This window comes from Echinops telfairi, unplaced genomic scaffold, assembly GCF_000313985.2.
Source record: "Echinops telfairi isolate 266 unplaced genomic scaffold, ASM31398v2 ScPeMD7_7469;HRSCAF=8507_0, whole genome shotgun sequence".
NCBI classification, from domain to species: Eukaryota; Metazoa; Chordata; class Mammalia; order Afrosoricida; family Tenrecidae; genus Echinops; species Echinops telfairi.
This window is the reverse complement of record NW_022111372.1, coordinates 39,101,728-39,116,343: the sequence shown is the minus strand read 5'-3', so window position 1 is coordinate 39,116,343 and position 14,616 is coordinate 39,101,728. Positions and strand designations below refer to the sequence as shown.

The following is a 14,616-nucleotide window of genomic DNA, read 5'->3' as shown; positions in this document are numbered from 1 at the left end:
AGCCCACAAGTGGTGACTTTGAAGAATAGGAATTCAATTCCTTAGTTTTGGGAGACAAGGGGCCTGGATTTAGGGTCCTGACCCTGTGTTGTCCCTTTGTGGGCCTCTCTCCTAGAGTCTGCTGTCTGTCAGTCCCTAGTGGCCCTTTGCTCTTTGGTGCCTGTCCACCCCCTGGGCTCTCAGCATCTAGTCTGTCTTTTGTGTAAGACACCACACCGAAGGAATTAGGTTTAGGACCCACCTTGCTCTGGTATGGCTTCATATACACGACAGAAGAATAGCCCTGTCTCGAAGCAGGGTTAATGCAGGCACAGGAGTGCGAACCTCACGTAAGTCTTGAGTGGAGCGGCCCCCTCCGCTCCCCAATGTATCAGTCCTCTCTTATGTTGACGCTAACATTTTATAAAGGACTCCACTGATAAGAGTTGTACGAGCCCCCAATAAAACAATTAAAAAACAAACAAAAGAAAACCTCAAGCCTCGAGCGTGACAATGACAGATTCTATGTGCAAAATTCTGAATGAGGCAGGAAACATCAAAAGATGGAAAGAATACGCAGGGTCCGTATACCAAGAACCCGTTGACATCCTGCCATTTCAGGAGGTAGCATCTGAGCAGGGACCCATGGGACTGAAAGAAGTTCAGCTGCACTGAAAGCATTAACCAGGAAGAAAAAGACAGACAGACAGAGAAAGGCTCCAGGAATTGATGGAATACCAATGTTTCCACAAGCTGATGAAGCCCTGGAAGCACTCACTCATCTGTGCCAAGACATTCTGAAGACAGCTGCTGGGCCAACTGACTAGAAGAGATCCATATTCGTACCCATTGCATAGAGAGGCACAGGAAGGCACTAATTTGTAATTATGCAGGATTTCTGACCTCCCATGGCATTTCCCTGAGGTTTTAAAAAATCATCAAACAATTATGGCAATGCTTGAAAAACAGGAAAACCAACAAAGTGAAGCGTATCTCAGCCCCACCATCCACAGCCCACCCTCAGACCAGACACTTCCTGGGGCTGTCCCGTGTCCGGGAGCGTTCTCTTTACAATCAGGGAGTATGAACACAGCTTTGTAACCCATTTCCCACCAAATGTCCAACAAGAGTCCTTCCAAAACACAAACAGCTCTGCAGTATGATTTGATGGCTGCATCGTTCCTGGTACCCACACATCCCGACTGAGCGGGCGTTCTACCCCCTTGAGATGTCAGCCTCGGAAACGCACAGGGGCAGCTCTGCCCTGTCCTATAGGGCTCTCTGAGCTGGCATTGGCTCGATGGCTGTCTTTATCCGATGTAGCCTGTCAGCCACAGCGGGTGTCAAGGTTCTTTTCCAGGGTCCCCTTGCTCACGTGACCTGGACTTTCACTTAACTGTGACAACTCACCTAAGCTTTTACCATTGTCCCTTTAGAGCTGGCGGCACACTCTGGGAAGCTGTGTAATTTCCTCTGCTGCCAGCCTCCCAGCCCAGCCCCTCCCCCAGCCTGCCATACACACAATTCATGCGACCGTGCTGCACTATTGCCACGGGTCCAGTGCCAGTGGCCGTTGGGTCAGCGTGGCAGTGCGCTCCATGAGGTGTACAGGGGCTTCTTCAGAAGCAGGTCGCCAGACCTCTCTTTCGAGGTGCCTCTGGGTACACTTGAACCTGTAACCTTTTAGCTGGCAGCTGAGCATGTACGTCATTGGAACCCTCAGGCCGGCAGCTATCATGACCAGAGCCCATTCATGCTACACAACGCGTGCTTTAACGTGTCTGTGTGGCCAGAGGGAGGCTGAGACGGGCTCTCTCGGTCAAACTTTGGCTCTGTCTGCATCACAGCAAGGCCCCAACAGAGCACTGGCTTCCAAGGGATCTGCTGGCCGGTGAAACCCAAGGCCGAGAGGTCGGCTGGGTGGTGTGTGTGTGTGCTACAAAGCTTGTTTTGGTGGATGTCAAAAGGGCATCTTCAACAATTTTTCTCAAAGGATGCAGGATGATCATAGGGGCTTGTGAGAAAAAAATTCTTTTAAATGGGAAACTGCATCGGTGAGACAAAAAAAACCAAGGCCCTGGGGCATTGTGCCCCTCGCGACACTGCGCCTGCTCCTTGACAAAGGGCCCGTCCACCTAATTCCCATGTCCTCTATCACCCCGCTCTTCCCCTTTGAGATTTATTTTACTTCCCAAACTCAGAGGACACTGGAAAAGAACACCATCGGAGTGTCCCAAGGCTGCTAATCTGTGTGCGGTGTGTCACCAGGTCCCCCTGGGAGCAGGGCAGGAGAGGCCGGGACTCAGCCCTCAGAGTGCAGAACTAGATGGGTCAAGAAGCAAGAGCTTTGCATTGTGCTTACCTTTCTGCTTCACAAAGGGTTCTAAGAGTTTGTAGCCCTACTTTTTGACTTACCCACGTACCCTTGGTGTAAGGGACTGGGGTGGCCCTGTGAGCAGCAGCGTTGGGGGTGGTGAGGAGCTAGGGTGACACAGACATGGAGACGACCTGGCGTGGGTGGCTGGAGTCACAGTTGAGGGCAGGATCAGACAGAGGAACCTGTAGCTCCCTTAGCTGGCCTCTGCCGTAAGGCCACACAGCCCCCAAAGCCTCCTTTCCCAACCCCATTGGCCGGGCCCTGTCCCAGGCCTGCCTGGGAAGAGGCAGACTCTGGAGAGAGCAAGGACATCGGGGACACAGCAGTAGTGAAACAAGGTGTTTTTATTGACAGCGTCTCCGCCCTGTCTACATGTGACAGTCTCATGCTCGGTCTGGCTGGTCTCGTGTGGAGGCGGCTCATGCAGGCGGCGCGGTGTATATACACACATGTACAGACAGAGACACGGAGCACAGCTGCTTCATGACAAGTTCCCCGGTGGGGTCAATTCATAGAAAACGTTCAGATTCTAAAACCAAGTTACAGGGCGCGTAACCGAAAGGCCTGGAAAGCCAATCCCTCGGGCGGCTCCCTTCAAGTTCTGTAAACTGTGCTTGTCCTCCTCATGTGCATGTCCCCAAGAGCTGCCGCCAGCTCTTCCCCAAGCCCCCCGCCCCGCCCCACCCCCAGCCACCTGCAGAGGGGCAGGCCAGACCTGAGAAAGCGAACACACCCTGAAACCACCGAGGGGCCAGTGCACCCACCTCCACTTACTCCTGCCCCAGGAGAGCAGTTTCCCCAATCCCGCAGCCCAGCCTCGGGAGCAGGACGGACCGGGCACCTCATACCTGCAGGGGGAGCTGCCACATGACGGTGGAGGGGACAGGGACACACACTCAACACGGAGCCTGCCCTGCTCAGTCTGGGACCGACATAGGACGAGACAGGGAGGGATGCTCTAACCCGCAGAGTTCACAGGTAGAAAGTGGTGAGTTTATGTCTCTTGGATCACCGAAGCAATGGTGGGCACACCTGTGTGTGTGACATAGTTCTAGAAAGGGAAATGGTCCCCCATGGGTCCTGTTTCCTTTCTGAATGGGGGAAGAGAGCACAGCCCGCCTGGCTGGCTCCGCTACTTCCTCCATCTGCCCTGTCTCTCCCCCGGGCACAGGGCTGGGCCCCCAGCCCGAACACGCCCGCTGGCAGGGAGCGTCGGCTGTAAAGTCGGTTCATGAGTGAGCAAGAGTGAATTCTAGACCAACGACGATCTTGAGAGATGTGGAACTGTACATTGAAGAACGAGTGCTTTTAACTAACAACTCTCCCACCCACCCCACCCCAAGCTTGGACTGGTACCTCAGAGTGAAAGCCTGGGGGTGAGAGCTGCGCTCTTTGTCCCGCGGTGGGCCTGGGCCTCATCTGCTCCCAGCCAGGAAGCCCTGCCAGGTGAGAAGCACCACGGGCACCTGACACTTCCTGAACCTGCTGACCTTCCTGGCCCACCTGTGGTCCTGCTCCCGGCCACCCAGAGGGGCCTCTGGGGACTGCTGAGGAAGGCGGGGGTCCACATGCTCCTGGTCTAGCTGAAGCAGCAAGACAACAGGCAATCCTCCCGGCTCATTTGTTCAGATGCCCTCAACCTTGTTTCCTCAAGAAGTAAAGTTCTCAGTCCTGTCAGATTCCCACAGACCCCAACCTCCTGGTAAGGGGAGAGTGTGCACAGGGGCGCCCCAACACTATGGCCTGTCAGTGTCCTCCATGTCCAGCTGGTCCCCGGGCAGACCCGAGGGGAGGGGCTGCCCTATTGCTGACCCAGATAAGCTGCTCCAGCTGCACCATCCCAGGCCTGCCCCTCAGCACACTGCCTGCCTCTCCCAGCTGCCCAGTGGGGCCGCGGAGAAGGAAGGGGGCCTCACAGGCAGTGGTCCCTCAGAGGGGTGCTTGACAAGGCTCCCCCTTCCCAGGTGGGATGACATGCTCCTGCCCACAGCTCCCCCAGGGTGGGGGGTTGGGGCCCAGTGGTGTGTGCACACAGTCTATTTCCACTGGACTCCCCAGATAAAACCCATACATATAGATATATATTAAAAACTAAGTCCATCTCCCATCCCATTACAAAAAATATGATCTCATAGAGAGGAGTAAAAACACATGCCTGCAAGGCCTCCCCACCCCCGCCTGTGGGGAGCCCACCCGCACAGGCCGGTGCCTCAGGCCCCAGCACCAAGGTGGAGGGGCTGCTGGTTAGAGCAGATGTGGGCTGGCTGGGGTCCCCAGCCGGCAGTGTCAGGGTGCCTGGGTCCACATGGGCAGAGGTTCAGATGTATCCTCAGGGCCAGGCCATGATGGTGACCAGGGGTTGCTCTGCCTGGCCCTTCCCTAGGACAGGGCAGTACCCCACCCTGTGGGTGGCAGCAGGCCAGCTCAACCCCAGAACCACACCCTTAGGTGGCAAACACAGCCAGCAGGGCCCCTTCTCCATGGCTTCTCTCTAAACCTGAGTGGGGGCAATAGATGAGGCGGTCTCCCCCAGAGGCGGGGGTGGGTCCTTCTGTGGGGCGTCCAGTGTGCAGTGGGTACCCCACCGCCACCCCTTCCTTGTCCCTAGTCACCACCGAAGCTCCACACAGGCCCAGTGTCACCATGCCGAGGGCCTCTGGTTGGCCCTGCCCGGTGGCATGCAACTCACACGCCTCCATGCCTGGACCCTCTGGCTTTTCAAACGCGTCTTTGACGAGGTCAAACAGAGAGTTTAAAACCATGCCTTCAGTGGTGTGTCCCAAGAAGGGCCGCCTGCTCGCTGACTAGCGCTCCTTCTCGTAAAGCTCTTTGGGCAGCTGCTCGTGTCCATGATGCGTGGCCAGCGGATCCCTGGATGGGCCTTCGCCTTTGATTATTTGGAAGTAAAGCAGGTGAATGTCTCCAAGGTACAATCCGATGAGGGGCACAGAAGCTTCTAGACAGGGCTGGAGGTTACGAGGGTCTGGCGCCCGGCTGTGCCAAATGAGGTCCCAGGGTCAGGTGCCATCCTGGGCGTTTCCCGGGACAGGTCTATACAGCCTACAGGACAACTAACCCAGTGAGTACCTAGGGGGACAGGGACTGACCTTGGACACGGGTGATGAGTCTTCTAGGTTGCTACTCCCTACTGCTAGTGCCAACCCTCCTCCACCTGTACACACTTGTTTTGTTTTGAGATTAAAATAATGCAGCGGGGACTGACCTGGCATAATTACTTCTTATTTGATAAACCACATTCCTAGCTTTGAATAAGTTATTTATTCAAGGGTTTCACACAAAGTAATTCCTATTTTCCTAAGTGTAAGGAAGCCCTACTCAGTAGAACTCGGTTTCTAAACATAAACTAAGAACAAAGCGGCCACTGGGCGATTCCAAAGGGGAGGTTCTGCTAGGGAGGGGCAGGGAGGGCACCAGAGCCTGTGGCAGAGCACTGTGCCCTGCAGGCTCAGGTGGGAAGGGCTGGACCCAATGTCCCCCTGCACTACCCCACTGGGTTCGGTGTGAGATGCCGGGTGAGGGTGCCAACCCTGATGCCCCCGGTATGTCACGTCCTGCAGGGTCAGGTGTGAGACGCCGGACCCCGACTCAGGCGCCTGGCACCCCCCGACCCTTGTGGGGTCAGGGGGTGAGTGAGAACTGGTCCTGCTCTGTGGGCTTCTCCACCCAGGCCCCAAGCCCCGCCTTGATGAAGGCTCGGAGCAGACACTCCTTGGCCGCCTGGTACTCCTTGGCCACCAGCTTGGACTCGTGGTATGCATTGGGCTTCGTGATCTTGGAGCGCATTAAGCTTGTGGGAACCTGCCGGAGAAGGAGAGAGAATTGCAGCTGCTTAAGCAGTTAACTGCAGCACGCGAAACCACACTGAGTGAGACATTCAAACAGTGACGTGTAGGGCTGGGGGTCAATGCCACATAAAACATCATGGAGCCCCTCTCTCTTTTAATTCATCACCTCCAAGCAGCACGGTGAGGTGAGCACCCTAGAGGTATGGTGGATGCTAGCCCAAGAGTCCGCCGCTGAAGCTCCTCAGGAGCCGGAGGAGGCAGAGAGCTTTCAGTGTGAGCGGCAGTCCCGGAGACCCTACGGAAGAGTTCGACTCTGTCCTACAGGGTTGCTACCATTGGAACTGACACACAGCTTTGGCATGTTTGATCTGGTCTTGAGAGGCGCTCTGGGACGTGCTCCACGGTTGGTGTGAATTCCATGGCTTATGCTATCACTGCTAAACGCATCCCCATGTGCACCACCAGTGTGTGCACATGCTGTCACACCCAAATGTGGCTGGCTGGCGCACTTTCTCGGACTTGCAGGAGGACATGCGGGACTGCACCATGGTGACAGGACTCCGCCGTGGGCTGCCGTGGCCACAGAGGAGGCCACGGGAGAAGAGCTCCCCTTGCCACTTTGGGGGGCCATGGGAGGGCATAGGCCAGCACAGGGAGCCTGGAACAAGGGTCATGACCCCACGTGGGTTGGGTCCTCAGTGTGCTACGGCCCCACCCCTTCCCCTGCCCCAGTGGCCAGCCTGGCTTCACTTGATCCTGCGTCACAATGTGACAGGGCCCTGCTGTTAAAAAGGTGTGCTTGACACAGTGGATGTATGCACGGATTGTGTTGACTTGTACGACCCCCTAATAAAATGATTAAAAAAAGACAAAGCATAACCATGCCTATATGTCATAATAAAACAATAGTAAAAAACAAATAATATATTGAGTATCAAAAACTATGACTGAACTGTTAAATTGTATGATGTGAGTTACATGCCAATAAAGTTATTTTTAAAATTAAAAAAAAAAAAAGGTCTCCAACCTTGCCCAGAGGGCTTTCGGGAGAACCGTAGAAGTGTGCGTTCACCCCAGCTGCGTGGCAGAGGCTGCGCTCTGGGCGGGGCTTGTGAGATGGGGGCTCAAGGCCGGAAGTGCCAGGGCCAGCTTCTATTCCAAGAGCCCCCAGAAACGGCAAGGTTTCAGGGGGCCGCTTTAGTTCTTTGCTAAGGGCGGTTTAAGGGGCGGCAGGGCGCACAGCAGACCGCTGCCGGGCGGGGGCGGGCCGGGGGGCCCAGTACCTGGCCGTGGACGCGCATCCAGCGACAGTACAAGGCGTGCTTACACAGGCGGGACGGACGCCCCAGCTCGTCCTTCCCGGTCGTGGCGTTGATGACCTCGATGGCCGAGTCGCCCACCGTCCAGTTGACGCTGAAGTTGGGTGCTTTCCCTGGCTGCCGTGCCTCCGCATTGCTGATGCCTGGGGCAGAGCAGACAGCGAGTGAGGCCATGCTGGCAGGCGCAGGGCTGGGGACCCGCCTTGAGGACCTGAACTGTGCCCCACGGCCCCCCCCCCCAATGTGTCAGGATCTCAAGGCTTGTGGATGTGACCCTGTGTGGAAATGCGTTTTGTAACGTTAACGAGGCCATACATGAACAAGTGGGCTCTAGGTCTAATCACTTCTGCGCAGCAGGGAGACAGGTGGGGGTGGGGAACAGACGCCATGGGAGGGCTGTGCAGATGCCAAGGAAAGAGGAAGGGGGTAGGGGCTACCCTCTAGGAATGCGAGACCTGCCGAGAGGGCTTCTAGCCTCCTGAAGTGGGGGGCAGTATGTGCTGTTGTTTAAGGGCACTACCGCAGGGTGATGAGTGTCCCATGGAGACGAAGCAGTGCTCCTGTGCCTGCCCCAAGTGCAGCTGAGAAAGGCAGTGTGGGACATGGACCGTGCGTCCCTAGAGGCTGTGTCGGCCACCTGAGGCTCCTTTGCCACATGGTGTGACAGAATCTCGGATGTGGAGACCTGACATTCCTTCCTGGCTGTCATCAAGCCACAAGCTCAGGTGGAATGTGGAAACGCAGGACGGTGGTCTTTGACATCAATTTGGGTGCCTACGATGCCACGCGGACCAGATTGTGTCTGGGTACAGTCAGCATCCATAGGGAATAAATATTCTATAACCGACAGAGCTGGCCATTCACTGGACTCTGACGATGGATTACAGTGCATGCGGCGGACACTTAAGAACAATGACGTTGGTTATGGGACCACTGCAGATTATAAAGTACGCATCCAGCCACAAAGATGACTTGTCAAAACACGTCACTAGCTTGATACGGTAACTACTTGTTACCGTGGCCACCTATGGAGTCTTCCTGAACACCACGGTGTGCACTGCAGCTACCTAGCAGTTGCTGTTGGCACTACTTGTTTTATATAATACTTCTAAAAGGCCAGTATAGAATTTGCCAATTACAGGAATTAGATTCAAGGTCAAGTAAGTTCCAGTCCGCAAATACTCAATAGTGCAAGTTAAAGAAATACAATCACCAAAGGTAAATAAGAAACTGGAGACTGTTCCGTAGTCCCCAGGCAGTGCAAACGGTGAGTGTGTTAGGTTGACAACCAAGAGTTTGAAGTCTCGAGTCTACCCAGAGGTGCCTTGGAAGAGAGGTCTGGTGACCCACAACCCCAAATCCAGTCACTGGAAACCCTGTGGAGTCTGGGGCTTGGAACTGACAGGATGCAAGCTAGTTTTTCACAGGTCAGTCTCCTTGTCTTTCCATCACGGGGCTGATGTGTTCCTATTGGCAAGTCCTCAGAGGCTGCCTCCGGTGAGGCCATGCATGTCCACCAGGACGTCCACAGGAATCCCAGTCTCTCGGTTTCAAGCAAAACCAAGCAATGGCGATTGCCCCTCGCCTCCTCTAGGCAGTCAATGGGGCTTCCAACGATCGAATGAGTTGTAATTCAGGGACCAGGAGGCTGCCCCGGGGCAGGTACTGTACTGCAGGGAAGTGTTGAGCTGGAGTGGAAGAGTCTGAATCACAGGACGGAATCACTGCTGTAAGACATGAGCCTTACCTGACTGTACCCACAGGTGTTACTGAAGCCTACCACACACAAACCTACGTGGAACTGACCATGTGACGAGGCTCACAAAGTGGACACAGTGTCCAGAAGCAGGGCGCATGGAGGCATGCATGCTGGCCCGCCCCCTCACCCCCCGCCCATCATCCCACTATCTCACACTCTCCCAAGGGGACCCACAATGCCGTTCTGCCCTCTCTGTAACTCGGGCAGATTCCGGAGTATTTCAGCCAAGACCACACTGTGTGCAGAGAGCCCTGCTCTGCTCCACCTCGTGGCTGCACCGGGCTCACTTCATGAACGTACCACAGGAGGCTTACCTACCGCATGGTTTCTATCTTTTGTTTTGAAAAAATTTTGTTTTGTTTTTGTTTCTATTGTTTTGAAGAATGCTGGTGTGAACGTGTGTTTTGGTAACATGTACCAGGAAGCTTCAGAGTGGATGAGAAAGGGAATGGAGAGATAACAGAATTTTCCTAGGAATTTTCTGAAGCCCTTGCATAGACATACTTCCTTTCACCATGGTTGTTCCATTTGGGTGCCAGTCAAGTAATCTAGGAGCTGCATGTATGAAGAGTATGGCATCCGGAGCCGAGGGCGTCTCGTTAAGCACCTGTCCACTCTCTGAGGTAGCAAAACCTCACTCCATCTTCCATACAGCCCTGATTTGGCCGCCTCAGATTTTTTCCCCCATTCCCTAAACTCAAAGAACATTGAAAAAGACACCATTTGATTTCCTTGAGGTTCCTCAAAAAGGAGGCCTGGCACCACAAGGTCAGCAGTTCAAAACCACCAGCTCTCCGAAGGAGACAGATGAGGCTGATGCTCCTATAAAGGTTTACAGCCTCAGAAACCTGCAGAGGCTGTGATGATCAGACTGGACTCCAGGGCAATGGGAGGGTGGGAGGGCCCTAAAACTGCTGTTTGATGGGGAGTGAATCAGAGACCACAGAATTCTTTGGGGATGGTTTAGAACAGCGGTTCGCAACCTGTGGGTCACAACCCCTTTGGGGGTCGAATGACCTGTTCACAGGGTCACCCAATTCATAACACTAGCAAAATTACAGTGATGAAATAACAATAAAAATAATTGTATGGTTGGGGGGGTCACCACAACATGAACTGTATTAATGGGTCTCGGCATTAGGAAGATTGAGAACTGCTGGTTTAGAGAGTTGGAAACATTGCCTTCAGAAATGTATAGACATAGATGAAGCATATTTTGAGAAACAGTAATTTCACATTTTTAATTTTTGTTTCATAAAAATTCCTATGATTTTGTGGTGGGCGATACTTTTTGTCTGCCCCCCTCCCTGCCCTCTGCAGTGTGTGTGTATGTGTTTAGAGGGAGAGAGGGAGGGAAGGAGAAAAGGAGGGAGGAAGGGAGAGCGTTAAAGGGAAGGAGGGAGAGAGGGAGGGAGGGGTCAAAGCAAACTACGGATAGTATCAAGAGGAATAGGAATTCCAGACATTTCATTGTGCTCATGTGGAACCTATACATGGATCAAGAGGGAGTCGTTTAAACAGAACAAGCAAGGCTTAAAATCAGGAAGATGTACTTTAGAAAGAGTAACAGAGTAATGGTTCCCTGAGGGAACAGGAAGTGGGGGGAGGAGGGAAAGGGGGAGTTGATAGCACTGAAGACTGTGTAACCCCACTCTAGGAGTGAACAACAGAATTGTACATGAATGGATATATGGGATGGTATAAGATGCCGCAAAAAAAGGGGAGGGGAGACATGGGGGAGGGAGGGGATAAAGGGGAACTGATATCAAGAAGTTCAAGGAGAAAAATGTTTTGAAACTGACTGTGGTAGCAATTGTACAGTACTACTTGGTGTGAGTGAATTACGGGATGTTATTTATGTAAGAGCTTCCAATATAATGATAAAAAGATAAATAAAGCAAAATTAAAGACCCCCTCAAAAAAAACCTTTAAAAAAATTAGGAAGATGTGTGCCAGGGTTGTATCCTCCCACCATACTGATTCAGTCTGTCTGTATGCAGAGCAAATAAGAAGCTGGACTGTATTAAGGAGAACGTGGCATGAGGGCTGGAGGAAGGTTTACTATACATCTGTGATGTGCAGGTGATACAACCTTGCTTGCTGAAAGTGGAGGATTTGAAGCACTTGCTGATGAAGATCAAGGATTGCAGCCTTTAATATGAATTACAACGCAATGGGGAAAAAACCCACACAAATCCTCCTGAGGAGCTGCTGGTGATTTTGAACTGCTGACCCTGCAGTGAGCAGCCTAACACACAACCACTACACCACCAGGGCTCCTGGTGAAGTGGAAGGGCTACTAAAGAGGATGACCTTTAAGGAGATGGATTGACACAGTGGCTGCAACAATGGCCTCAAGCATAACAATTTTGCAGATGACAGAGGACTGGGCGGTTGTTCGCTCTGTTCTTCATAGAGTCCCTATGGATTGGAAGCTACTCAATGACACCTAATTACAGATTGAAACACCACCTCACATTGAGAGAGAGAGAGAGAGAGAGAGAGAGAGAGACTTATATCAAGGAAATAGCTCATGTGGTAAAAGAAACTGGAAAGTCCCACACTTGTGGATCAGACATCAGGCTGCTGGCTCACAGACTATAGAGGCTACCAAACTCCAAGACTGGTAGGCAATAGGGCAGGTCACTAGTTCAAGTCCAAAGAACTGGCGGTCAGATGACAAGCCAGATTCAGGATACAGCTCAAGCAAGAAGCTTCACAGAAGGTCAAACCGCATAACGCTCAAATGACCGAGAATTATGGCCAAGTCAAGTTGACACACAACTATGTAATTCTTTTGACAAAAAATATTCATTGCAGAAAAATCTTCTGAATCCTTAAATATCTTAAAATTACCACTTTGTACTAAAGCTTGATTAATATTTGAATGCATATGAAATGATGTTATAAAAATATTTTCCCCCTCAGAATGGGGACGCCATTGCACCCCTGATTTCTGTCTTCCAGAGATTCTGGAAAATGTTATGTAAATCTGATATTCATTTTAGGTTTTTAGTGTAATTGTTTGCTTTTAAAAAGAAATAAACTTTTTTTTTTTTTTTAATGTAAGCAAGAGGCAAAAAGTAGTGTTAATTTCCCAATGTTTGGCTCATTCCCTCTCCCCACAAAAAGCCACCCGGCAAGCCTCCTGCCTTTCATTCTAAAAATACAAGCCAAGTATTGCTCGGTTGAAAACCTGAGCCAAGGGGGTGAGTTCCTCTCCAGGCCTGACGGGTCTATCCAGGAAGCCGAGTGTGTTCCATGATTCTGAGTTCGGCTTCTCTCTGGCGTCCTGGATTTTCATCAAGATGGGCTAGGCATGGATCTCCTCCATGTCCACCCACCTGGTCTGTAATACTTGTGATGGCTTAAATTTGAGCACGCATGGTTTTCTTTAGCACTGTGAAGTTTCCTTCTGTCATGATCCCCAGTCTGTTTTCTCTGTTTCTACATCTGGAACACTACTCGCTACGTATTGGGCCTTTGAGATACATTTTCTAGACCCCTCAACTTTCTTTTCTCATTATTTTATACCTTCTTTCTCCAGATTGCTTGAGATTATTCGAATCATCTATACTTCCCTTCTACCTTCATTAGAATCGCAAGTTCCAGTTCTGCTTTTTCACTGCCATATGTCTAATACCAATAAAAGTGAATACCAGCTCTCAGACAGCGTAATGTTGGATGAATATTTCCAGACTTTCCCACATATTTGATTTTAGTTCTTACTAAATACTTCCCATATCCCAATAAGGTAAATCATTATTATGTATATCCTTTTCTTGAAATGATTTCTAGTTCCTTTAGAGTCAGTTCTCTTTTCTCATATATATTTTCTCTTTGTGTTGTTCCCTGAATAAAAATATTGATTTATAAGTAGGAAGTGAGGTTTCTCCTGCCTGCTTCTGCTTATGTACCTGATTCCTAGGAAAGTCCATATGGAGAAAACGATCAGCAAAGATCCAGCTCCTCTTGTTAGTTGTTCAAAACCAGCACATCCTTCCATGGTTGTTTAGGGCCAGGTGGGCCATAGCCACACACTAGGGTTAGGCTAGCCTCACCATAGTTGAGATTCCCAGGGAGGAAGCACCTGTCCTGCCCCCTAGAAGCTACTGGGCCATGAGGTCTCACACTGCGCTGTGAGGAGTTAAACCTACGCCCTCGATCACCATTTTCTCATTTTACTAATTGGCGGCCACCAGCACATGACTGGTCTTATGCTCTGGCCTTTTCCATCGACAGTTTTGTTAGTGGCATTTGGGTCTCTGGCACCTGTTACTAGCACATCCAATCCGCCTCAGCACCTGCCTGGCACGCAGGTGAGGTTTCATGTGGATCCCAGACCTCACACTGTGTAGGAGGCGGCGGCCCCAGGAAAGTGTCCAACATTACAATAACTGAAGTACCTGCAGAGCCAGAGGACTTACTTTTGGAGGTAGGGGCTGCAACATGCTTAGGTACATGTGGTCTGTTCAGGAAGATCTGACCATAATGGAATTGGAACCTTTTATGAAAAACGAATGATGCTCATTTGATGTGACCTTGCAATCCCACTCCTTCTCCGTGACAAGGATAATGGATTACTGCTGAAAGAGACTTCAACCTTAATCTCACAAAATCTGACACTACCATGAGAAATGGTCAATGAAGTATCAAACGTAAGGCCATAACGTACCATTTGTAAAACGTTTTAGCTAAATAAAGCGCTGTCTTTAGCAAAAATGCAGCAACTAAGGCAAAGAAGAAAACAGCTAGCTCGAGGTTCTGTGTGAGCCGTATGCTTTTTCTGGGGCAGAAAGCCCTATGTGGTCGCGAGAGCACTTTCCCACAGCCCCCAGGGCCAGCGCTATCCTGGGGACTGACACCGAGGAGCAGCTTGCCTTCCCGAGGCTGCAGAGCGAGAACTAGGGTAATGAGTTAATCATAGGCCACGGTGCAGAAACCAATAAAAACAGGGACAATTTGGCTGGTAATTAGAGCCCCTCTGTTGTTATAAATTAAGTGTGCTGAATCAGAACTTTTCAAACAAAAATCAAGAGAAACTGTGAGTTGGTCTAATAATTGCTACAGTAAACTTAGAAGAGATGGCATTACTGGTTTTTTTCTAACTGCTGAGACATTTTCTAGCAGGTTCCTCAGACACTAACTAGACCAGTGGCCAGTGAGTTGGCTCCAGCTCACATGCCAGAGTAATCCAAAACGAATTGTACATGTGATGATTATTATAGATATTTTAGGGTCATTATGGGTTTGTGCCACGGGAATTATCAGTCACCTGTTACTGCATCCAAGAAAATGTGCAGTTTACAATCTCTACTGAACACAGTCTTTACACTGAAAAAGCGAAAGAAACAGGCTGTCGGGAAGAGGCTGGGG

The 14,616-nt window shown here is 51.2% G+C and overlaps 1 protein-coding gene across 4 annotated transcripts in view; it reads right to left on the bottom strand.

Annotated features, from left to right (window-relative positions):
* Window positions 1–2,682: 2,682 nt before the first annotated feature.
* ADARB1 (adenosine deaminase RNA specific B1) overlaps window positions 2,683–14,616 on the bottom strand; it is a 94,671-nt gene continuing 82,737 nt past the window's right edge. For 2 of the 4 annotated variants that reach the window (XM_045284465.1, XM_045284466.1), the window contains exons 9-10: window positions 7,490–7,624; window positions 2,683–6,175 (exon numbers count right to left, since the gene is read on the bottom strand). In XM_045284465.1, the coding sequence (XP_045140400.1) occupies window positions 5,937–6,175; window positions 7,490–7,624 (374 nt within the window). In that variant the 3' untranslated portion in view covers window positions 2,683–5,936. Of the gene's footprint in view, window positions 6,176–7,445; window positions 7,625–14,616 lie in introns of those variants that run through there. The other 2 variants (XM_004696890.2, XR_006679516.1) reach the window with 2 other exon arrangements.